The sequence below is a fragment of the Cryptotermes secundus genome, unplaced genomic scaffold (genome assembly GCF_002891405.2).
Source record: "Cryptotermes secundus unplaced genomic scaffold, Csec_1.0 scaffold1376, whole genome shotgun sequence".
NCBI lineage: Eukaryota > Metazoa > Arthropoda > Insecta > Blattodea > Kalotermitidae > Cryptotermes > Cryptotermes secundus.
Genome location: NW_019724611.1, coordinates 85,540 through 110,329, shown reverse-complemented (window position 1 = coordinate 110,329; position 24,790 = coordinate 85,540). Strand labels below are relative to the sequence as shown.

Genomic DNA, 24,790 nt, shown 5'->3' with positions numbered 1-24,790 from the left:
GTAGATACCATAAACACACACAAACTTTAATTGACGCAAGTAAAGAGGTTGGTCTAGAAGTAAACACAGAGAAAACTAAGTATATGTTGCTGTCTCATCACCAAAATGCAGGGCAAAATGATGATATGAAGAGAGGAAACAGATGTTATGAGAATGTGGCACAGTTCAGATATTTGGGAACAACTATAACAGATCGAAACCTGATTCAGGAGGAAATTAAGAGGCGACTGAACTCGGGTAATGCTTGCTACCATTCAGTCCAGAACTTTTTGTCTTCTCATCTGTTGTCCAAAAACATAAAAATTAGAATATACAAAACTATAATTTTGCCTGTGGCTATGTATGGGTGTGAAACTTGGTCTCTGACATTAAGGGAGGAACATAGGCTGAGGGTGTTTGAGAACAGGGTGTTGAGGAGAATATTTGGACCGAAGAGGGATGAAGTGACAGGAGGTTGGAGAAAACTTCATAATGAGGAGCTTCATAATTTGTACTCTTCTCCAAGTATAATTAGAATGATCAAGTCAAGGAGGATGAGGTGGGCAGGTCATGTAGCACGAGTGGGGGAGACGAGGAATGCGTATAGGATATTGGTGAGAAAGCCAGAAGGAAAGAGACCACGGCATAGGTGGGTGGACAATATTAGAATGGATCTTAGAGAGATAGGATGGGATGGTATGGACCGGAGAGATCTGGCTGAGGATAGGGACCAGTGGAGGCTCTTGTGAACACGGTGATGAACTTTCGGTTTCCATAAAATGCTGGGAAATTCTTGAGTAGCTGCAGAATTGGCGGTTCCTCCAGAAGCGCTCAGCTCCATGAGTAAGTTAGTAAGTGTTGCTCTCAGACGTTTATACCTACCACGTTTTCGAAGGATTCATTAGCCTTCTTACTCTTATGAGTTCCGTTTTCATTTCGGCCAAGAGACAACTCATACTTCCATTTCTCTGTGTTTACATATGAACCAACGTCTTGACTAGCATCTAATAGAGCTTCTGTGTTTTTCTGTACAGTGTTTATGTTATCCTTTAACAAATTAACATCATCATCATAGACAAGAAGTTGTGTCCCTCTTCAATTTAAGTCCCTTCGGATTATCTTTGAACTTCCTAAATGCGCATTCAAAAGCAAATAACGGCGACAAAGCATTAAGGCATTTCCTTTGTTTACATATAGGGAATTTACTGTAGGTTTAGTTTAAATACGTAAGTTCTTTTTTTGGGGGGGGGAGACCGAGTCCGCTGGATACGTCGGCCACTATTTGGCCTATTGTACCCGCCCCGGATGATAGATGATGAATATAGAGCAGTCGGTGGAATGAGAAATGGCAGGGGAAACCGAACTACTCGGAGAAAACCTGCCCCCATTTTCACTTTGTCCACCAGAAATCCCACGTGACCAGGCCTGGGCTCGAACCCGCGCCGCCGTTGTGGGAAGCCGGCGACTAACAGCCTGAGTTATGGTACGGCCATTTAAACACGTTTCAGTCAGAGTGTCTAGTTGCATGGGTATAGCAAACTCAATGAGAATATTGCACATTATTTCCCTCCTAACTAAATCGTAGGTCTTCTGTCTCAGTAGCTGATATACTACGTACATCTATCTACTCGCACACACGAGCACGCACACGCGCGCGCGGTATGAAACGAAATTCACGCAAAGGTTTCCCGTAGTGTGATTCCTTGTAAAGAAAAAATAGACAGAAATATTGTACAGCGTATGTCCTCTGACGTTTAGTTTTCGAGGTACGCGTCACCGTCAAATGGTGCAAACAATCCAATAATGAAACAGTGGGTGCCTCATATTTATGTGTGTTCGAAGCAGCCTGCATCCATTTCAGGATAGACCTGCGCTACACGGCATTCTCTCGAACATATTGGCCTCGACAGTTGTCACAGCTGCTTAAAGTCTTGTCATGAGATCTTCCATAGTCCTGGGAGGGACTGCATGGATGTGCTCCTTCAATGGTTCCCACAAGAAAAAAGATCCATTGGAGTTAGATCCGGTGAACGAGGAGGCCGTGCAATCGGCCTCCAACGTCCAAACCACCTTCTTGGATATGTCGCTTTCAACCACTGCCGGACATTACCCCATAATGTGCTGGAACTGCTGAAAGCACAACCCCTGCCTCATAACTAGAGGCACACTTTCAAGCAGCCCCGGTAGAATCTTCAGAAAATCGAGATGCCGTTGAGCGGTCAGCCGGTCGGCAACACACAGGGGCCCACGACAATGGCCCTGATGATTTTAGTCCAAACACTGACGCTGAAGCGGACTTGATACCCACTATCCCGTGTCCAGAGGTGACTGTTGTGGACGTTGAACACACCCACATACGTGAGCATGCTTCGTTTGTCCACATAATATTACATAGAGAGAACCCATTCGCAAAATTGTATCCGTAGAAGACGATCGCCTGGAAACAGAAGTGTGCTCCGCGCGTAGTTGTATGGATACAATTAATCGTCATTAAGAACTTCGAGGACCCTCGGTTGGGTTAGCCTCCACGTGAAATTCTTCAGGGCCTTCGTTCCACGGCTGCAGTTGTGGCACCTACATTGGGTGGTGTCCGTACAGCCTTTGGGCCACCTGCATTCACTTGTGCCGTAGGTGTTTTTTTTAATTCGCTTATTGGGGGGGTGGAGTCCAACTGGGTCCACTCGGCACGGCGGCCACTGATTGGCCTATTGTAGCCCGGCCCTGGTGATTATGATGATGGAGAATTTGGTGGAATGAAGATTGGCAGGGAAAACCGAAGTACTCTGAGAAAACCCGCCCCAGCGCCACTTTGTCCACCACAAATCCCACTTGACCAGACCCGAGATCGAACCCGGGCCGCCGCGGTGGGAAGCCAGCGACTAACCGCTTGAGCTATGGCGCGGCCTTGTTAACATACACGTACTTACCAGCGGTGTTAATTGTCCCGGCCACATGAAGCGTATAAGAATGGTCGGTTGTGATACATGACATGCTCGTAACCCTCAGTACCTGCAACACTAGAGCTGATACTGCTCTACAGGAATGCGCGCTGCGGTATCCTGGTCGACGTCATCCAGACGCTAATGCGTTTCGACGACTTCAGCAGCATCTCTGTGAGACAAAAGAGTAATAACACCTACGGCATATGGCGCGCCATAGCCGAAAGATGACGTTTAAGAGGGCCGAACAAATAGAAGTCGCTTTGAGCAAGGTCGGAGCTACACGGAGGCTGCTCGAGGACTTCCCACTTGAAATTTCGCAGCGTCTCATTTGTCTTGTTGGCAGTATGGGGACGCGCGTTGTCATGCAAGAGCAACACGTCTTTGGTGAGAAGTCTTGGTCTCTTCAAATTAATGGTCTTACGAAGTTTCTTGAGGATGTTACCGTATTAGTCGGCATTTACGGTTTGTCCTTGAGGCTGGAATGCGGTGAGCAGTATGCCTTCGTGACCCCGCATAAGACTGTGAGCATCACTTTCCTGGAGGATGGTGTCACCTTAAACATTTTTTGGGCAGGCAACGCAGGATGTTTCCACTGCATTGACGCACGCTCTGTCTCGAGCTGGTAATGGTGAACCCAAGACTCATCACCTGTGACAATTCGGGCTAGCATATCGTGTCCTTCATCGTGGTAGCGACTGAGATGCTGTAATGCCAGACCCATTCTTTGAATTTTGTGTTGTGGGGTCAGCATGCGCGGCACCAATCGTGCACAGACTGAAAACCTAACCTGTCATGCATTATGAGGTAGGACATGCCCTGTGAACAACCTATAGCAGTGGCTATAGTGTCTATAGTGTAGAATTTTTAAGGGCGGAAAAATTCAGGGAACAAGTCCTCCGGGAGGGACTTTAAGCCGTGGGTCCCGTGTCGTAGCTTTACGGCACGTAAAAGAACCTCATATCTCCTAAGGAGGTCACTGAGCCAAATTAACGGACGTTTCCCGCCCAACAGCAGTCTCTAATACCTCTGGTAGATGCATTATAGATACCTCTCAGCTAGTAGAGCCGGTCTCGCTGGCTGGGCGGGACTGATGGTAAGCACCAGTACCGGTAGGATATAGAGACTGGTAGAAATCATAGAGGGAAGCACAATGGACCAATACAGGTCTCAGCGCATTGGGAAACCCACCCTCTCCAATAACTAACTAACTAACTACCCTTCTGTTTGCTCGGATTAAGTCTTTAACTCGTTGCCCATTCGCCTCTGTGGCAGTCTCCGTTGGCCGGCCAACGCGGTGTTCGTCTTCGATACATGTCCGCCCTTCAGAGAACTTCTTCACCCAATTGTAGACAGCTTGACGTTACAGGCACTTCTCACCGTAGATGGGAAGCATTTCTTTATGAATATTCTTTGATTCCATACCTTTTGCCCACAAAAATCGCACAACGGAGCGCTACCCGAGGGTTGTACACTCACTCAGAGGCGCCGCCATCTTGCAACTGCTGTTTCGCTTTTGTAAACATCGATTGTCTCGTGTCGAATGCCATCAATTGCCACCGGAATAATGCTGCCATCTAGTGGCGATAGCCTCAAGTGCCTCATTCAAACATGTAGTATCCCACATCAGTTTGTAACTTACTTATTGACTCACGTTGGCCACGCCATAGCTCAAGCTGTTAGTCGCTGGCTTCCCACCGCGGCGGCCCGGGTTCGATCCCGGGTCTGGTCAAGTGGGATTCGTGTTGGACAAAATGGCGCTGGGGCAGGTTTTCTCCGAGTACTTCGGTTTCCCCTGCCAATCTTCATTCCACCAATTGCTCCACAATCACCCTCACCTATCATCTGGGGCTGGTACAATAGGCCAGAGGTGGCCGAAGTACGAGGGACTTAGTCCCACTCCACTAGCAATAAAAAAAAATATTGGCTCACATACATATTTCTTTCCACTGAATAATGTGTCAAGCTCAATGTTTAATGCCATTTCTTGCGAGCAGGATGCATGAATAATCAATTGTAAACCATCTCCTTTACATAGTGAACTACATTTCACGTAACTACATCAAAATATTATCAGTATTCACAGAATAGCAATGATGCGCTGAAATAAAAGACTGTTGGCTCGTTTGTGGCTTACGGCGTTAACTTACTTTCATTTACTGTGTTAGCAACTCTGGAGATTTCCTTGCTACGGTAACCCAAAATTATTTTTTACATATCTAGAAGGATGTTTGACTGAAATTTATTTTACATTATTTTTTAATTTTTTCTCAATCAACAACATCCATTTTAACCTACTTTCCTCACTTAAAAAATAAAAGTAGGCATAAGCGATCACCATGCTGTTCATTATCTGTGTATCTCCCGCTATTAACTTTTGATTTCCTGAACCACTCTTTATGAAACTTGGTATGTACATCATGGCGCCTGAGCCCGTCTGAACGGCAAAGGTAAAAAAGGCAAAGTTGTTCCTGTGCTTAACTAATTAAACACTACGCCATAAAGGAGTATGGAGGAGTGGATGTATAGATCCACATTTTCTTCAGCTCGGCACTAGTTGGAGGTGAGTGGTCAGCTTCACGCCCCTGCCGCTTTACTCCCGTGGAAAGAGCCCCCGGCATCCATTGGGTAGGAGGCTGGGTGGTCCCCATAGCTAGTCTGGATGACGTGGAGAAGAGGAAATTCTTGACCTTACCAGTACTCGAACTCCGACCCCTTGATTGTCCAGCCCGCAGCTAGTCACTATACCGACTATGCCATCCCAGCCCCTTCAACGGTTCGGTAAGCATGCCCTCACTGCAACGAATAGCCGAAAAATAATCCAGTGCTGGTCAGCGGTCCAGTAAGCACATTCCCACTGCAACAGTTAAACAAAGAAAAAAATAATAACAGGAACTGCAAGATATGGTGACTTATATTCGTTTTGCCTGGAAGTTAGTTCAGTTCAGGAGAGTTCAATCATTCGGCATGAGGTGAGTTAGGTATCCTGTGTGGAGGCAGGGTCGAATACCTCCACCGTAGCCCTGAGAGTCATAGGAGTTAGCGAAAAGCAGTCTCGAATATGAGACAGTGAAATACGGTCGCAAGTCCCAGAGGACTCGGACCCAAGAATGACTGTGCTAGCGAGGGCCAGAAGCAATTGTAAACAATAGACCTGTTCGCTCGTCAGAGACAGTGCCCCACATCAACAAACCCACAGCTGTCTGACAGTAATAAAAATCTTGTCATAAGCCCTAGAAGGGTGCTTTATTCCAAAACAGGCTGCCTGACTGACTGTGGGTCATAACATAAGACTCAGACTCATTTGGCATTCATAAGGGATTCATTCATGAGACAGTCATCATTCAAGGCACTTGGACTAGAAGAAGTGACCAATTCATAAATCAGAACCAAGTCAGTCACGCAGAAGAGGAGACACTTGTAGTCTCATAAGGAATGGAGTGAGTCTTAAACAGTTATCGATTATGAGCTGCTATAATGTATTGTAATTGTAAATCAGGCATCAGTAAATCCAATCATCCAATCCAGGACCTGATAAATTTGTCACATAAACCCATCATACATGACAATATAGAACACAGCAGCTTTTGTGCATTACCCATGCAAATAGGAAATGTGCTGTAGCCTACTACTGCAGTGAGTAAAGTTTGCAGATTGTTGGGAGTTCAGTTACTCTTGTGGGAGGTATTATTATCAGTCAGTTCAAGTTCAGCAGTCTTTAGTGTCATTATTTAGTGCATAAGGATAATGTCAAATAGCTAGATAGGAAGCGAAGGAAATACATGAGGAACATATTTTGTGATCGATTATCAAATCAGAAATGTATATGCATTTCTGATTACTGAGCTTGATGTGAGTAAAATAAATTTCATAAACAGGAGTGATCATAGAAGCAAGATTGATTGATTTATTATGTAAAATCATTATGGTGGGCCCTCTCAGTGATGAAACAGTTGTGCTTCCTGATTGAACATTCTGAGACAGTGGGGCAAGGCACAGGGGCACATTGTGGCATAGTTGGAAATTGCAACAGATTTCATCAACACATTGCCAGGCAACAGCTCTGTATACATGGTCCAACATGCAACAATAGAGGAAGCTGTGTTTTCTGTACATCCCACCGACAGGACAATTGACTGGCTGGGTAGCTATCTATCTATCACACGATGTGTGTTTACTGTAGGTCCATGTCCATTCCAGGCTGTATAAGCAAGAGTGATGGAATTTGTTCAAGGCAGTTATGAGTCAGCAGTCATAAGATGAAGGAGTGAGTCCAGAAGAATTTTTAGTTCTGAGGTTCCAGAGAGAATGAAGACCAAATAGCAGGAAGTCTTCATAGTGATTTGAAGCGCTAATTTCTGTGTTGAGATCCGTTGCTAGGAGATGACTAGTGGAAACTGAGAAACTTAGTGTATGTGCAACAGTGGACTGGAAAGTGTGTAAATAGCGATAACACTATAATTATATGTAATTACTAGTGGTGTGTGTCAGGAGTAAATAAATCCATTCATCCACTCCAGAACCCACATTATACACTTACACATTATACATTATACACTAATACACTTACCAATGTTAATATTGTAAAGTAAAACTAAGTAAAAAGTAAAGGTATCCCTGTAATAGGCCATGGAGGCCCATAGGGTTGTGAGATGTTGAGGTTCCCACATTTTCTAGACAATCAGATCATAAATGGCGGCAAGGTTTTCAGCCTTACGTATCGGCCGCCCTTTACCCCCAGGAACATTCCAAAAATATTCCTGGTACTCATTTCTGTTAGAAACTGAGTCAACCCCAGGGCCATAGTGCAGCTGGAAGGATTAGGTCAATTGAAAAAATCCAATGACCTCATCGGGACTTGAACCCGCGACCTTCCGGCTTGTAGCATAATGCCTCAACTAACTACGCTACTGCATGTCCCCAGTGTTAGTACTGTAATACTATTATACTGTGAATAAGATATAAGACTCTGTAACCAGTCCCTCTTTCTTGTATATTTTTGTTACATGGCATTATCAACACAAAGATCTTGAGTTTGTCATGTTTTGAAACTTTAGATAACCACTCACAGCACCTCACCTATAGAATTTAAAGACTGCAGTGAAATTTCAGTGGTTCTGTATGGGTGTGAAACTTGGTCTCTGACATTGAGGGAGGAATATAGACTGAGAGTGTTTGAGAACAGGGTGTTAGGAGAATATTTGGACCGAAGAAAGATGAAGTCACAGGAGGTTGGAGAAAACTGCATATTGAGGAGCTTCATAACTTGTACTCTTCTCCAAGTATAATTAGAATGATCAAGTCAAGGAGGATGAGGTGGGCAGGTCATGTAGCACGAATGGGGGAGACGAGGAATGCGTGTAGGATATTGGTGGGAAAGCCGGAAGGAAGGAGACCACAGGGAAGACCAAGGCGTAGGTGGGTGGACAATATTAGAATGGATCTTAGAGAGATAGGATGGGATGGTATGGACTGGATAGATCTGGCTGAGGATAGGGACCAGTGGAGGGCTCTTGTGAACACGGTGATGAACCTTCGGGTTCCATAAATTACTGGGAATTTCTTGAGTAGCCACAGAATTGGTGGCTCCTCAAGAAGGGCTCAGCTCCATCAGTAAGTAAGTAAGTAAGTGAAATTTCAGTTAAATAATATTTTACTCTTAACAATCTGAGCATGGAGAACATTCAGCATGAGTTATTGAGTGTTTTGCATCAATATGGGAGTTATTTTCTTTAGTTATGCATATGTAGTGTTTCCATGTGGGAATTCCTTCCCGGCACTTCTCAGGAAATTTGTATGTTTCTCCAAATCCTGAATCCCTAGAGAAATTAGTCAAGAAATCAGAAAAATGGGAAGACTGTTGGATAGGGCAGTTAATATTTTGTGTTNCACACGACTTTGTGGGAACTGGCGAGTCAGGATATTTCTGACGAAACCTACGTGCGAATTTTCTGTAAATGTTTTTCCTTGCAATAGTTTCGACAATAAACACACGCTGTTTAATAGTGAACTTCATTTCCACCGTCTGTCGACAGCTGTAAACATTCCACTCCACTTCCACAGCAAGACAAAGACTGACTGTTTAATGCAACCTCGGGTTCCGATTATGCAACCATCGGCGTAGGAGCACTGCAGTCGCGGGGAGGAGTTGCATCCGTTCTGCGGTGGTATGACTCACGGCAAATTGCAGCCGCGGCGCGCACTTGATTGTACGCACTGTAATTTTTAGACTGATAATGATAACATTTCTAAATATTATTACTGAATTATATAATTTGGTCTCAATATATTGGTTCATAATAATACTAAAACATGCATTTATTATTATATCATTTCCTGCAGAAGAACTCAGAAACCTTTAGTATAACCCTACCACAAAAAGATTAACTGTTTATTATAAATATCAAGGTCACTCGTTATTTAAAACACATAAATAACATTTTATGAAAAATGCAGAATAACTTATGATTTCGGGAAATCCTGGAAATTCCTATTTCCCATTCCCGAATCCAGAAGATGTATCTGTCAGGAATTTGGAAACAGTGCACAAGTTCTTATGTGTGATTGACCCATTACAGGAATGCAGACCGCTTGACGAAGTCAGATACTGTGAGCTTTGGTAAGAAACGTCTCCATTTAAGGAATGTATCGGCTAAAGATAATGGAGTATATCGGTGTACTGCTCGCAATGAGGCTGGATTCAGAAGCAGTGCTGATAACTTCTCATTGGCGATAGCAGGTAAGTTGATTTCATAATGAGTAATACTGTGTGTGTGTGTGTGTGTGAGAGAGAGAGAGAGAGAGCGAGAGCAAGAGAGAATAGGGGCAGGAATTTTTCATTTTGTTGGCATCTCTAGACAGGCTTTGGGGCCCATGCAGTCTCCTATGAAATAAATACTAGGGCCTCTTTCTCTCGGCTGAAAGCAGCAAGAGCACGAAGCTGACCACTTTCTTACAGCTAGTTCCTTTAACGTCGCTTTAATATGTACATGAATGCATTCAATTCTGTACACTTTATGAGTATATATCTTCTTAAGAAATAATTCAGTTACAATTGAAGGACTATGTGAACTGAGGCTAGTCAGCAAAGGAATGACTACTGAAGAGTTTGATTCTTGGTAGTGGTGACAAATTGTCTTTGTTATCATGTCCATCCTACTACTGGGACCCACCCAGTCTCCTGTCCAGTGGGTACTGAGGACAGAATTTAAACACTTAAGCTCTGAGAGGTTGTAGGGAGTGCACACCTTTGACAGTGTAACCATTCAAAGCAGTGTATTTTATTTCAGTGCTTAGGTTAATAAAATTCAGGAAAGACTCACCACTTCACCAAGAGAAGTTAAGATTATACTGAGGATATGGAGAGAAGTGCCGTGTATCGACCACTTCCTAATCTCACTTGAACTGTGATGATTCCCCCTCGGCTTGTGTAACCTCTCAGTTTGTAGGGATTTTGGCGTTGATAACCTTTGCTATTATAGCGACAAATGCTTTAGGCTGGTTGACTTGGTATAGAGGGAGTTGGAAGGGAACAGATTGGGGTAGCCTTGAGCAGGACCATCAGTGGGACTTCTTCCTGTGACCTTAGTAACTTGTGTAATGCATGATGAGGAAGTTGCTTTTATCTGTTTGTCCATATGTGTGTAACATGGTACCTGTCATTATTTCAGCAAATAGCTATGCAGAGAATTGTGATGTGTATATGAAGCCAAGCTTCTGTCTTTGGACCATTTCACTCAAGCAAGATCACCATCTTACTTAAAAGCTTAAATGCTCTGTATGACAGTTTTGTTAAGTGCTTAGCAAGTCAAATTACAAAGGTGAAGATAATGGTTTCAAGAATGTACATAATAGGAGCAATTGCTCCTTTTCTTAGAGACACAAAAAACATGTATTTAGCTGGAAAAATGAAGCAAGTAATTGAAAGGATGTTGTCTTGTGGTGCACTATATTGAGAGTACTATCACTGCAGTCAAATGCATTTCGTTACCATTTTTGGGTATCATTGATGTTCAACTGTGCATCCACAAAGTTGTTTCTTAAAATTTAAAGCCGTTTTTTTAAATTTAAGGCCACTATTTTATGCTGGTTTGGCAGCATTTGGATAATGTTTATGATGAACTGAGACAACTTATGTTCCATTATGAAATATAACACTTTAACTTTTCAAACACTAGAACTGGATTGAAGATTGTAATGCATTTCATTGTTACTGCCAGGTATATGATGTAAGGTATACCAGTAGTATGGGATAATCAGACATGCAGTTGAAGAAAATAAATTTATGAAATGGAGTCAGCTGTAGTAGTTAATGTTTGATTACTTTTATTGAGTTTCAAATTTTAAGGGGTTAACAAAACTTGTGAGCTGTTGTGTTTCAGAAAATGGTTCAGCCCTCATAAAAGTTCAACCCCGTAACCAGCTGGTGAGGAAGGGTGACTCTGCTCGGTTTGACTGTGTGTACCAGAATGCCAACATAACAGAGTGGTACTTCAAGGGCAAGGCAGATCCTATATCGAAGAACAGTACCAGGTATTCAAAAGATTCTTATGGGGTGCACATCTCAGTGATAAGGTTTGCAGGCAGCATTCAGAACTAAACATGGTAGCAAACAGCATTCAGAACTGAAGCAGTAAACTTCAGTCTTATTATTCATATGAAAGACTGAGAAAATCTAGAGGTTCCTGTATTTGGACAAATACTGGCTGGTTACAAAACTCAGTTTCCAGTCCAGAGCCACAGAGCTGATAACTCTGATTACTCCCCATTACTGTGTTGTGAACTGTGATCATTTCTTTCACAGTGGGGAATTTGCATGAATCTGAAGAGATGATTTGGTTATGGTCAGTGATTGTAACATAGAATGCCCCTTATTCACAAACACTATGTTGCACAACACAACACTTTGTTGCAGCTGTGGGCTTTCATTCTTGTCGGGCTTTTGAGAGAACAGATTTATTTTTTGGTTTTGCATCAGTGAGATGGATATAACTGTGTTGTCCCTACTTCATACATAGATTTTTGATAGCTTTTTAAATCCATATTATCAACATATCAAGTGTTCTGACCATAGGAATTTGTATTATGGGAGTAATACTCACTTATTCCTTGTGCATAGAATTCTCTAAGAAACTTTGTCCCGTGTATGACATATTGGCTACCTCTTACCTTCTGGCTTTCTTTCACTGATGCTTCTGTCCTGAAAAGACTTAACACAGTCCAGTTTGCAAGACTAACTTTTCCGTATAACCTATCTCAAGTTTTATCTTTATATTACCAATCCAGTATCCAACATGCCCACCCCCCTTCCACCATGTGGAAGGCCCAGGAGCTATCTTTTATATGGCCTCAAGCCTTTAACCTGTCTAACATGGGTGACACTACCAGGACTTATGCCTCTGCTGTCACAGTTTTTCAGATGATCAGAGCAAGCAGATTTCCCCATGATGGTAAGATAGTAGTCCAGAAGGAGAAGGAGTAACACTAGTGCTACTTAATATTAAGTGCAGTAATCATCCACTGCAATGTGTGGAAGTTTTCCATGGCGTTAAATATACACAACTGACAGAGTAATTATTTAGTAAGATGACAACTGGAATGTTAATCTCACAAATATTTTGGTCTGATTAAAGTAACTGATCAATGCAGTAACTACACATGACATTTTATGGTAATATGTTACATGCAATAGTAGTTACAGGTGAAACCAATATGATCAGATCCTTAAGAATCCTAAAATGCACCACACCAACATCAGCTCTTAACATTTGTTTTGTAATTTAATTTCAGGTTTACTAGAGAACTTGAATATCAACTGTTCTTATAGTTACAGCCATTTTACTCATCTGAGCAATCACTTGTTTGTCCGGAAGTTGTAAATCTTAAATATACATATAAAATGAAGAGTAGAATAGGTTCAGAAAATACAGAATTCTGCCCGATAACACTTTAAGCACAGCAAACAGATTTTATACTATTTACTGGATGATTTAGATAATATGGTTGAATTGTGGTTAACATGGTAGGTATTACAGACTGGTGTTATCTGTTTGAAACACATAGATAACGCAGTTCAGGTACATTTAACTTGAAGACTGTATTAGAAGTGACATGAAATCTGTTCCTATTAAGAACCTAGACTTCATATTAGGCATATTGTCAACAAATTCTAAATGATCTGATGAGTAACTCTTGGTGTCAGTAAGAGGAGAGACGTGCAACTAATATCTGAACACTGTTTTGGTTCAGACTCACTTTTACATGTATCACAATTTAATTATGCTTATCTCCAGTTTATCAGTTTACATGCACTTCACATTAATATGTTAGGTATAGCAGCAGACATTTTAAAGTGTGTTAGGTATAAGCAACATTACAGTTACACTTGATATTAATTCATATCTCATCCCACTGGATTGTTCTAAATTATACAGCAAGTGCCTTCATGGGTTAATACTATTAGGGAATTTAAATCAAGGGTGGTAAAATGACATACACATATTCTACAGAGAGGAATAACAAATGTTCTCGAGTCTCCGTATCCTGTGTCTTGAGTTTTTGAAAGTCCATATTGGTCCAGATATGAAATTAAGTGCTCTGTCTTAAAAAATGAGGTGTTTTGAACTAATTTATAGAGATGTGAAATTCAGTGCAGGCTGAGAAATATGTTGTACCACACAAGGGACTTTGATTTTAGTGAGGTAGGAAAATAGGAAGGGAAGCAGGCAATCAGTTATTCTGTTTGTAAATTTTTACAGCAAAGATTTCTTGAAAGCTGTAATTGTTGTTTAATTTTTAATATTATGGAAAAAGTCAGAATTTAGCATGTTGAATTTAAGTTCCCTTAATTTAAAATAACATGGTGCACCAGTAGTTTAACCTAACAAAATAAAACAAATATTAATTAAACCAAACCAAAGGAGGAAGGGATAAAGAAATGTCCCATAAATTTCTTGTTAAGGAACCCAAGAAGTATTCTGCAATTTAACTAGTGCACAACACAATGCAGAATCATCTGTTCAAGTGAGGGTGGTTGGAATTAATTGGTTTCAACAATAGAGAAAAATTTTGCTTTCCAATAGATATTGCTTTTTATTAGAGTAAGCTTTGCAGTAGGGACTCTTTATGATATTTTCAGGTTGAAAATATGAGTTCTTATCTTTATAAAAACAAACTCGGTGGTTTTAGTCTGCAAGTGAGCTAAACTGACCGAGCGACCACTACTTGTCGCTGAAGTTAGTGCCAACTTTAGCAGATAGAGGGTGTCGCGTGGTGAGCACAACAAATCCCCATGGTTGTTAATTTCGGTTTCTTAGACCGGAGCTTAGACCTAGAAGTAGCTCCTCAGTTATCCTCACAAGGCTGAGTGGACCCCGTTCCAGACCCACTACTTCTGAGAAAATCTGTTAGCCCCGGGAATCGAACCCGGGACCTCTGGATTTGTAGGCAGGAACTCTGATCTCTAGACCACAGAGACGGTCATGTGCTTATCTTTAAGGGTTTAGAAAATGATTAATGCCTAGGTATAAGGCGCTAGAATGGCAAATACAATTTTTAGTTCTTTGTTGAGGCTTATCAGCCTAGAAGAAGAAGCAAGATGAGGTGACATCTCACAAGGATGTTTATCACCATGGTGAACCTCAAATGCTGCTGCACACAAATGTTTATCATTTGGCAGTTACTGTTGGGTTCCCAACTGTGGCCAGGCTTTGTGTCTTTGAGCCTGCTGTGCCGACTGTGTTAAATATTTATACAGGGAACAGTTGACTGATAGGAAGAGACTTTTAAACACTGAAGGCTCCTGCACATGATGCATCTGGAAGTCATGTCACAGGGTCCCTGCATCAAATCTGGCCAAAATGTTTCTCCAGATGTTAATAATCTTCCTCCCCAGTGATACATATTAATATAAACACACACACATATGGCAGTTTTCCTTGAATGTATATTTTCTAATCAAGTCCAAGGCTTATGAAGGTTCAGAGCAAGATAAATTTACACTTACCTTTTGAGGGTTATTTTATTTATGTGATTGTATCATCATAGCCCTTCCAAATAAGCCCAGTTGGTATGATTTTGGGTATTAAGAACAATGCCTCATCTTTTTTTAGATCTTGTTAAGTTCCTCTTTCCTGTGGGTTGATATGCGTGCTGTGCACATGTATATATTCGGTTTTTTATCAGGGTAGGAATGCCGTCAAAATTCAGTCTTTCATCGTGTTCTTTTCAGTTTCCTGTTCAGTGTAGCACAAAATCTGTTATGTAAAAGTTTTAACCCCTTTCTTATTTCTTCATATAGGGTACAAGAAGAAATGTGAGCAAAGAAAGTCTATTCAGAATTTCAGAAGACATCAACCTAAGCGCTATACTGGCTAGCAAAATAAGACTGACCATAATGATGACAAGTTATGATCTGTCTTATCAATTAAAGCAAATTGAAGGCAAAGATTTTAGTTTTATGGTCATATCAATAATTAAAAGTTTTCATTAAAAATGATCTGAAAGTACTGAAGGTCCTGATGTTAGACAATGTACAAATAGTCCCATGGCTTTGAATCTTAACTAATTACACTCAACTCTCGATTATCCGGGATAATGGTGGGGATGGTGGGGCTTCCTTTTACACCCTGACATTTTACTAACGCATTTGAAGACCGATACAAAGAGACTAACTGGGACGGTGTGTCTGTCCTTGAAACTTTCCAAAAATCCTTGCATTCTTTCACCCCTACCCTAGAATATTGTGTTAGCATAACAGGACCAAAAAATGCAGAACTCGGTTCACACTAGTGCGAAAATAGTGTTACAACTCACCCTGTGAAACAAAAGTGAATGAATATTAAACAACATATAAGCCTCAAAAAAAGCGCTGGTTAAGCTGCAAACCGGTTTATCCGCCCCCAGATAATCGAGAGTTGAGTGTATGTCTATTTGGTATCATAATAGGAGAGGATTTGGGAGACACTGACACTAACTATATAACTGTTTAATTCAGAGCCTTCTAGTAAAGTTGACAGTTATTCAGTTGGTCAAGAAATTCTCCCTTTAAAGAATCAAGAATTTCCTTATACAGAAATAAAAAACTGCCATTAGATCTTATCCTGAAATAGTTGAATAAGTTCACATACTAATATACTGTTTCCTTAAGATTCATTTATCTGTGTTTTGTATCTCAAGCAGCTTCTCTTATTCAGGTTTTTGGACTTATGTATATCTAACTTTCCCATATGGATCCTACATGTCCCACCCATCACACACACTACTTTATTTAATCACTCTAAGAACTTCAGGTGAAGACTGCTATACATGTAAGGGTCTTCACCATGTATTCTCCATGACACTTATTTTCAAGCAATGTTAATCTGTGGTTTTCCCTTATAGAGAAAAAACCACAAATATAATTATGGTTTGTTACTGATGTTCTCCTGAATTTAATTTTTCTACCTTTGTAATATTGTTTTATGTCCTTATGTTATTGGTTTTACTGTATTGTGGTGGCAATACATGAACACATAACTAGTTTTCTCTCTTTGTTACCATTAGTGGTGGGGGACTCTATAGCTCTAACCCTGTCTTAGGGGTTGCAGGTGCTTTTCTATGTTAGAAAGTGCTCAACACAATAGTTTTTAAGCATTTTCTAATATGCAGAAATATGTGGTGCAATCCAAAAGTTCCAGAACTTTGAATTTTGTGCATGAATGGTTTTGAGTACATCAAAATACCGCTAGGTGTCTCCCCACACACCCTTCTTGAATCAGTGTGGCAAGCAGCGTCGAGTTGAGTGGTTGGGTTTATTGTTGGTGAACGTATTTCCATTGTTGTGTTTCCATGAGTTTGCGGTTTTGTGATGGCTGACCTGAGAGAGCAGCGTGTCTGTATAAAGTTTTGTTTTAAACTTGGGAAACTGCTGCAGAAATGCACCAATTGTTGAAGAAAGCTTTTGGTGACAACAATTTAGGCCAGACACAAACTTACAACTGGTATAAGCGTTTCAAAAATGGCCGAACATCGATTGATGATTACGATCGTTCTGAACAGCCATCAACTGGCACCACCACCACACCAGAAAATAACATGAAAGTTAGGGATCTGATTCTGCAAGATTGTAGACTGACCATCCAAGACCTCTGGAACACCTTGGGCCTAAGTTATGGTACATGTCAACGAATTTTGTCAGAGCAACTGAACATGAGGATTGTGGCAAAGTTTGTGCCACGACGGCTGCAAAATGAACACAAGCAGCATCGCTTGGAACTCTGCAGAGAACTTCAACAACAGCTTCAAGAGGATCTAAACTTCTTTTGAAGGTTGTCACTGGTGACGAAAGTTGGGTCTATGGGTATGACCCTGAAAGTAAATAGCAATTGTTGCAATGGAAGAGCCCTTCTTCACCTCAGCAAAAAAAGCTCGACAAGCCAAGAGCAACATTAAGTCCATGTTGATCTGTTTTTTTTTATATTGTAACGTGTTGGGTTACTGAAGATGCCGTAGAGATGGTTAATTGGTTTATTTAACAATCTACAAATCACGGCTACAATTAATTATAACACTGTTATGGGTTTCCACACTTTACAAACCCTACAACAAAATCTAACACTCTCTTCAAGAGTCTTCACGTATTAATAGCGCGGGAGCTATACAAGTCTCGCTGAATTACGCACTCCAAATATAACTGGTTATCACGAACTATCACTGATTCTCGCACATGCGTCTGTAGCTCGGAACTAACTCGGAACTGTCTTCGGAAATGGCTACGTTACAACTCAAGTCCGCAGGCAGCGCAGCTCTCTTATATAGGGGCTGTGTGTGCCTGTTACATGCCACGTCACAGTAGGAAGCAGTGCCGCGTCACCGTGTTGTGTCACCGCGTGTTGCGCGTTACATCACCGTGGGGAGAGTAGCAGGGCGGGGACTCGCCTATTACCATAGTAACGCGAGCGCTACGTTACCGCCACGTACCGCTGGGGAGGTGGGTGTCCTCCGTTGCGCAACATGTCACAATATTGATGGGATTGTTCATAAGGAGTGTGTCCCTCCTGGTCAGACAGTCAATAAAGAGTTCTATCATGATATTCTAAGGCGGTTGGGCGGTTGAGGGAGGACATAAGGAGAAAACGTCCAGAGAAGTGGGGCACGAATGACTGGGTACTCCACCATGACAACGCCTGACCACGTACGGCTTACATTGTGCAGGAATATTCGGCTAAAAGCAAGATGGCATTCGTTCTCCACCCACCATACTCGCCAGACTTAGCTCCATGCAACTTCTTTCTCTTCCCCAAGATCAAAATCAAATTGATGGGACGAAGATTTGATGCAGTTGAAGAAATTCAAGTGGAAACACAGACAGTACTAAACTCCCTAACAAAGAAAGCCTTCCAGGATTCATTTCAAAAGTGGCAGAAATGCTGGGATCGGTGTATGCGCTCCCAAGGGAACTGCTTTGAAGGTGATGGTGCAGAATAAGATCCAGGTAAGACGTAATAGTTTTTATTAATATACTAGCTGTACCCGGCCACGCGTTGCTGTGGCAGATCAAGTGAATTCAAAAATTCTGTTGGATAATTAACCGCTTCATCTGCTTCCACAACAGTGTCGACGGACTTGTATATGACTGCCTCGCAGTGAATGTTAGACTGAAGGATATTGTTAAGTTCGTAGACGTCTTTGTTCTTGGCCGCAAGAATAGCTCGTTCACTCAGCCAATCATGTTTCTTATAATTGGTTTGAATATTGGGAAATACTTTTTCAACCAGTTCTTTTGACGTCACTAAATTGCAGAAGTTATGAGGCAACAAAATTCGTCCTGAGGTCAGATCAACCAGCACCTTTCTGTTCCCAATTTCTAGCAATTGGTGTAAGAATATCTCAGCTGATCGATCGTTTTGCAGCTGGACACGCATATTTGTAGTTCATTTTAACGTCTTTACATGGCGCCACAAAGTAGAGTATTTCAGGCAAGCATTTATTTCGTCTGCTGTGTCGATCGAGGAATTACAGGTAATGTTTGCCTGAAATCTCCTGCAAGCAATATTAATGCGTTCCCAAATGGTCTGATGTTTCCACGCAAATCTTGCAATGATCGATGAAGAGCCTCGAGCGATTTTTTGTGCGCCATTGTGCATTCATCCCAAACAATAAGTTTGCATTTCTGCAATACCCTTCCCATGCCCGATCCTTTGGAAATGTTGCACTTGGGAGTTTCAATGAATTGTATGTTCAATGGCAATTTCAAAGCGGAATGAGCAGTTCTTGCACCTGGTAGCAATATCGCAGCTATTCTGGATGACGCAACAGCTAAGGCTATGTCATTTTGGGATCGAATTGCTGCCAGAATCAATCTAATTAGGAACGTTTCACCAGTTCCTCCTGGCGCATCTAAGAAGAAGAATTCTGCAACCCCATTATTGACAGTTTGCATTATTTGATCGTAAATGCCTTTTTGCTCAAGCATTAGCTTAGGAATATTTGATTACACATACAACAAAAGATCACCCATGTTGTAATTTTGTTCACGACGCAATTTTACATTGAACGAAGCAGCAGCAGATCGATTTGGTAATGGCATTCCCAATTGATTGAGAACTTAGTTCGCGATTTCTAAGCACAAATCTTCAATCATTATCAGTGCTTCGTTGCAGATTTCTGCTGTGAAATCCATGTTCGTATTGGAATTTTCCTTGCATATTTGACGGAAAATATCTTCAGCCATGTGCGATTTATATTTCTCCCATAACTCTGTTGGAGATGAAGGAGAGCAGGCGGTCAATGTGATTGCAAACAATGCTCGAATTTGATGTGGATGTGACATGTTGCACGCGTCAGTAATGCAAGTAGCGTGTTTGGGTATGTAACGCTAAAAATAACTTTACACTGTATTAATTATAGCAAATCTTTATTGTAATTCACTTGCACACTTTACAATTATCGCCACTTGCAGTATTACAGTTACTGGTTACACAGTCTCTCGGCCAATACTTCTGTATCTCTTGGCGTCTAGGTTCCAACCTTCTTCAGCGGCAGCTATTCCAAGACTGACTGGGTGATTGAATTCAACCCTCTTTTATGCCCTCAGCCGCTGCTATGCAAATGAGCCTTTGTCATAACCACGGAAACGCTGCTTTGTTGTTTCCGCGATTCCTGCGCAATGACCCATTGTTATTGCGTTGTCTCTGTGGGAACGCTCTGTGTATTCGTCATAACCATGGAGATTCGATACAGTATTGCTATTGTTACTTCCTATGCAACGGTCTGTTCTAGCGTTTCCATAGGGGTGACTCTTCTGAATTCCAAATTCCAATATAGGTATATAAAAACATGCGCACATTCGAACGCAACATTGTGTCAAAATTTCGAAGCAATCAGTGAAGAACTTTCGGAGATTTGGGATCCTGAACAAACGAACATTTACACTTTTATTTATATAGATTTCGGGAACTTTTGGCTTGCACCGTGTATATTGTTACATGATAGAGTGACTATAGATGGGATTTGGATTAGTGACTCAAATTATTGACCACAAATTTAACTGCACTTTGCAGATTACTGTCACACACTGAATAGTGTCCTCAGTCTCCACTACCTGTTGCCTGGGAATGGCTCCCAATAGCAGATATTGCCCTTACTCTAGGTTCCAGAACTATCCCCAAGCCTCCATTACCAGCTTCTAACTTCAAAGGCCCTCAATGACTGAACTGCAGTTCTCTGACTAACTCCCAGGCTGATGGCCACCTCACACCAACCTCCTAGTCTTCTCTTCACAGTAATTAAATTACACACTTTGAATATAACTGTAGCTACAACACACATAAAGTCTTCTCAGTCTTCACTAGTCGTTTCCTGGTAACAAATTTTAACACTGACCTCTGCAGACCCATCTAGCACATGTTCCACAACTGAATTAAGCTCTAAACTTCATCCAGTTTGTAACCACTGGCAAAGACCTACAGAAATCAAAGCTCTTCTATTTTTTCATGTGTGTCTGTTGCTGTACCCACATAATTGCTAATCAGCCAGTCTGTGGGCATGTGGCTGCTGCCTAACAATTGTTCTTTTCTTGTGGTCACTACCTAGCAAGGGGTCTACACTCTACATTGTAATATTCATAATGAATACCATTACTTACCACATTAGAGCAACAGATGGTGCTGTTTGATGTTGCTGACAAAATATTTAATTCTAATATGAAAAAGTATTGATACAAATTAAAAGTAATGTTATAGGTAATTTTCACAATAGCTCCATGAGCTGGATAAAAAGCTGCCATGGGCCATAGCTTGCACACCCCTCTTCTATCACATAATATAGTTTGTTCTTATTTGTGGTATTTATATTTATGCTTAATAAATTACCACTGTAGGCCAGCAGCTGATGTGTTCCATTCATTTCCAGTTCTTCTAGATTTTCTTGGACTTTTGTAACAATATACAAACTTTATTGGTATTGGTTTTAATTAAACACATTTTAATTAGCCCATGTAGTTGTCTGGTTATACCAAACTCAGACTATTATGCAATAATTTGTTGCTGCGTGAGTCAAGTTTCTAATCATGTGTAGAAATGGGGGATATACTATTGCATTGTGCTGTCATGTTTTCTTGTCACATAACAAATCCAGAAGATCTGAACTGTAGTTGCACAAAGGAATCCCCGCAGTTGACACCTAATAATGTCATCTGTATAAACAGTTAACCTGCCAAAGAGTGCTGTATAACATTCTTTATGAGTAAATAAATTCTATAGTGATTACTGAATGTTTTTAACTTTTTGTGGTTAGTAGGAAGGATTAGGGGCACACAGTAGTGTAGTTCATTGAGGCACTATGCTACAAGCCAGAAGGTAATGGGTTTCAATCCCGATGAGGTTATTGAATGTTTTCAGTTTACCTAATACTTCTAGCCGCACTATGGCCCCAGGGTTGACTCAACCTCTAACAGAAATGAGTACCAGGAAATTTCCGGGGGGGGGGGGTAAAGGGCGGCCATTGCATAAGGCTGACAACCTTACTGCCATCTTTTAGCTGACTCAAAAAAATGGTGGAGCCCCAATGTCACACAACCCTATAGGCTTTCACGCCCTGTTACAGGGATAGCTTTACTTTACCTTACCTTACTAGGAATAATTTTCCTCCTCATGTTTTCGCTGAATTAATCCAGTGCTAATGTACAACCACACTCACAGATCTTCTGACTTGTCAGTTGTTGGTCAGAAACACATTTCCCAATTTGACTCACAGTGTGGTATTGGCAACCATACATGCCACATTAAAAGTATACTTATATCTTATATTGAAGAACATAATTTAAGAACAAGAAACAGTTAATGTGTGAATATAGTGAGTAGCTTTAATGTGTACCTCCAATCAATAGGCATGAGGTGGGTATTCCCCATAGGTGTTCATAATTCGTAATTTATATACATCCATAAACTGTTAAACACAAGTACAATTGGACAAGTCAGTTTAAGCCATCTAAAACACTACAAGTCAACAGCTCTTAAAAATATACAAAATGATACACAAGACTATGAACAATACAATCTTCATAGGATCATTGTCCCCCTGCTGAAGCTAGCCACCGAGGATGACGTCCCCCAGCAATCCAATAAGCATGAGGTGGGTAGGTCCCATAGGTGTTCTGGAAGTGATGAGAAAATCTACTGTTGTATTGAACAGCACTCAAACCCAAATTCAATTTTTTGTATTGGAAGTATAAGAAATTAAAATAAGGCAATGAGTCTTGTGATATATTTGTTGGAATAACGGTGGATAAAGAACACTGGCTCATGGTCTTCATTTCCCCAAATTAAGATTTCTTCTTTCCTGCTAAATAAGCCCTAATCCCTTCATTCTTGAGAGGGACCAGAGTGAACATTTATTTCAAGTAGTGTCATAGAAACTTGGGTTTCTCAGCTTTTCCCTGTTCTGATATGAACCCATGCTCCACCATTCAGGAAGGTCAGACTCAAGTTTATGCCTGTACTTACTGTTTCAGGATGACTTTGTTTCCTAATGGCTCCCTACTGATCCACAATGTGAAAGCTTCAGATGAAGGCTTTTATTCATGTGTGGGAATTCCAGGGGACTCAAACCAAGTGCCTCAGACCTATACCGCAGAACTGAATATTGCTTGTGAGTTGTACAGTACTCTTTTGGATGTGCATATACAGTGTCAAATCAAAGTATAAACCAGCCAACACCATTGAGTTCTGTTGCATACATCATAAAATAAGAGACTTGCTCATTAAATATTTCTTAGCATATTCACATCAAGGAGTGTGATATCTCCATAAGTTAGTCACCATGCAGAAACGTATTTCCTATAAACTCATATTTGGTCTGTATGGTTGAATTGGTTAAAATCTTCAGTGCTCATGTTGCAGTATGTTCAGTAGAGTTTGAGAGAGAGATCTGTTGTAAAACTTGGCTTGAGTGAAAGTATGAATGAAAAGAACCCTTACCAGCAATGGGACCCATAGGACTGACAACTGCATTGTTGTTTTCCCAAGATCTAGATGAACTAACAGGCAGTTCATTTGAGCCACCTCTGCCAGAGAGCAGGACCCGCATTGTTCCAGAGAAGGCAGAGTTTGAACTGACATGCATACCAGTAGCTGGTAACCCCCGAGTACGAGTCTGGTGGCTTGACCCGCGTGGCCACACTGTTTCTGATAGTGGGCCAGTAAGAGTGGATGAGACACGACTCATCATAGAGGCTGCCAGAGCTATGGATGACTCTGGAGATTACACCTGCGTGGCAGAGAATATGGCTGGTACCAAGATGGCTTCCTTCAGACTTGTTGTGGCCAGTAAGTAGCTCTGAACATTTGAAGTCCTGTTTAGGTGATGACTTTTGAACTCACAATAAACATGTTTCAAACTAACTATTACTTTTCTTGTATTTTGCAGTCCCGTTTGTTATGAATATAACAAGCATGTAATGATAGACATTGACCAACATTGTCAGGCTGTGTCAGATATGAGGTTGATAGGCATGCAACATCTGTAGCAGCCACTGATATGTGTAGAAACTGTCACTGAAAGCACTGCCTAATATGTTCACAGCTCCTCCTAACATTGTGTCAGACCCACCAAGCATGACAGTAGAAGAGGGAGCATTTGCATCCCTAGCATGTCAGTTCCATGCTATGGCACATCCTGTCACAGTGGTTCTGTGGAAGAAGAATGGCAAACTGATAAGTGAAGATGGATCTCGCATTAAGATGAACAAGTCTAATGGCACACTTGTCATCTCAGAGGTTGAGCTGGATGACTACGGAAACTACAGCTGTCTGGTGAACACTACTGGATTCAAACCAGTTCATTCCAAACCAGCCACTATGCTGGTCAAGGGTAGGTCTTACATCTGTGGGAGAATAACATAAGCAGTTTTTCTCACTGCCCTGTGTTTAGTATGTCAAGAAGGAGACACACTGTTGCAATAAGATTATGAAATTAATTCATAAAATTAATTTTCTGGGCAGATATTTTATATTGTAGAGCTGTCTTGCATTTGGATAAATATGAGTATGATTATACACTGAAAAAATGGTTAATGTTATAAAATAATGTGGTAAAAGGTTGGTGTACTAAAGAAAATTTTAATTTTTTGCCTTGATTCTCAAAATGTTACCAAATTCCCATGTTAATATTTTCTTGGCTTGAAAACGTCATTCTTGCACATGCCTAGTGATTAGTAATGTAGGTTCCAGTGATAGTACCAATAATTCCTGACATGATTATTGTCATAATTATCACCATTGTCATTGTTGTCATCATCGAAAACAGCAGCAGCAACAACAACAACAACAACCACAACAACAACAACAACAACAACAATGAGCTTTCCACCAGTGTGGATTATTCTATAACAAAGC

At 41.1% G+C, this 24,790-nt stretch overlaps 1 protein-coding gene across 1 annotated transcript in view; it reads left to right on the top strand.

Annotated features, from left to right (window-relative positions):
- The window catches only part of LOC111862557 (inactive tyrosine-protein kinase 7), a 187,163-nt gene that overhangs the window by 108,290 nt on the left and 54,083 nt on the right, over positions 1 to 24,790 (top strand). Inside the window, exons 4-8 of the mRNA XM_023848049.2 lie at positions 9,497 to 9,657; positions 11,300 to 11,450; positions 22,909 to 23,045; positions 23,423 to 23,722; positions 23,979 to 24,266. Coding sequence (XP_023703817.1) covers positions 9,497 to 9,657; positions 11,300 to 11,450; positions 22,909 to 23,045; positions 23,423 to 23,722; positions 23,979 to 24,266 — 1,037 coding nt within the window. The remainder of the gene's footprint in view (positions 1 to 9,496; positions 9,658 to 11,299; positions 11,451 to 22,908; positions 23,046 to 23,422; positions 23,723 to 23,978; positions 24,267 to 24,790) is intronic.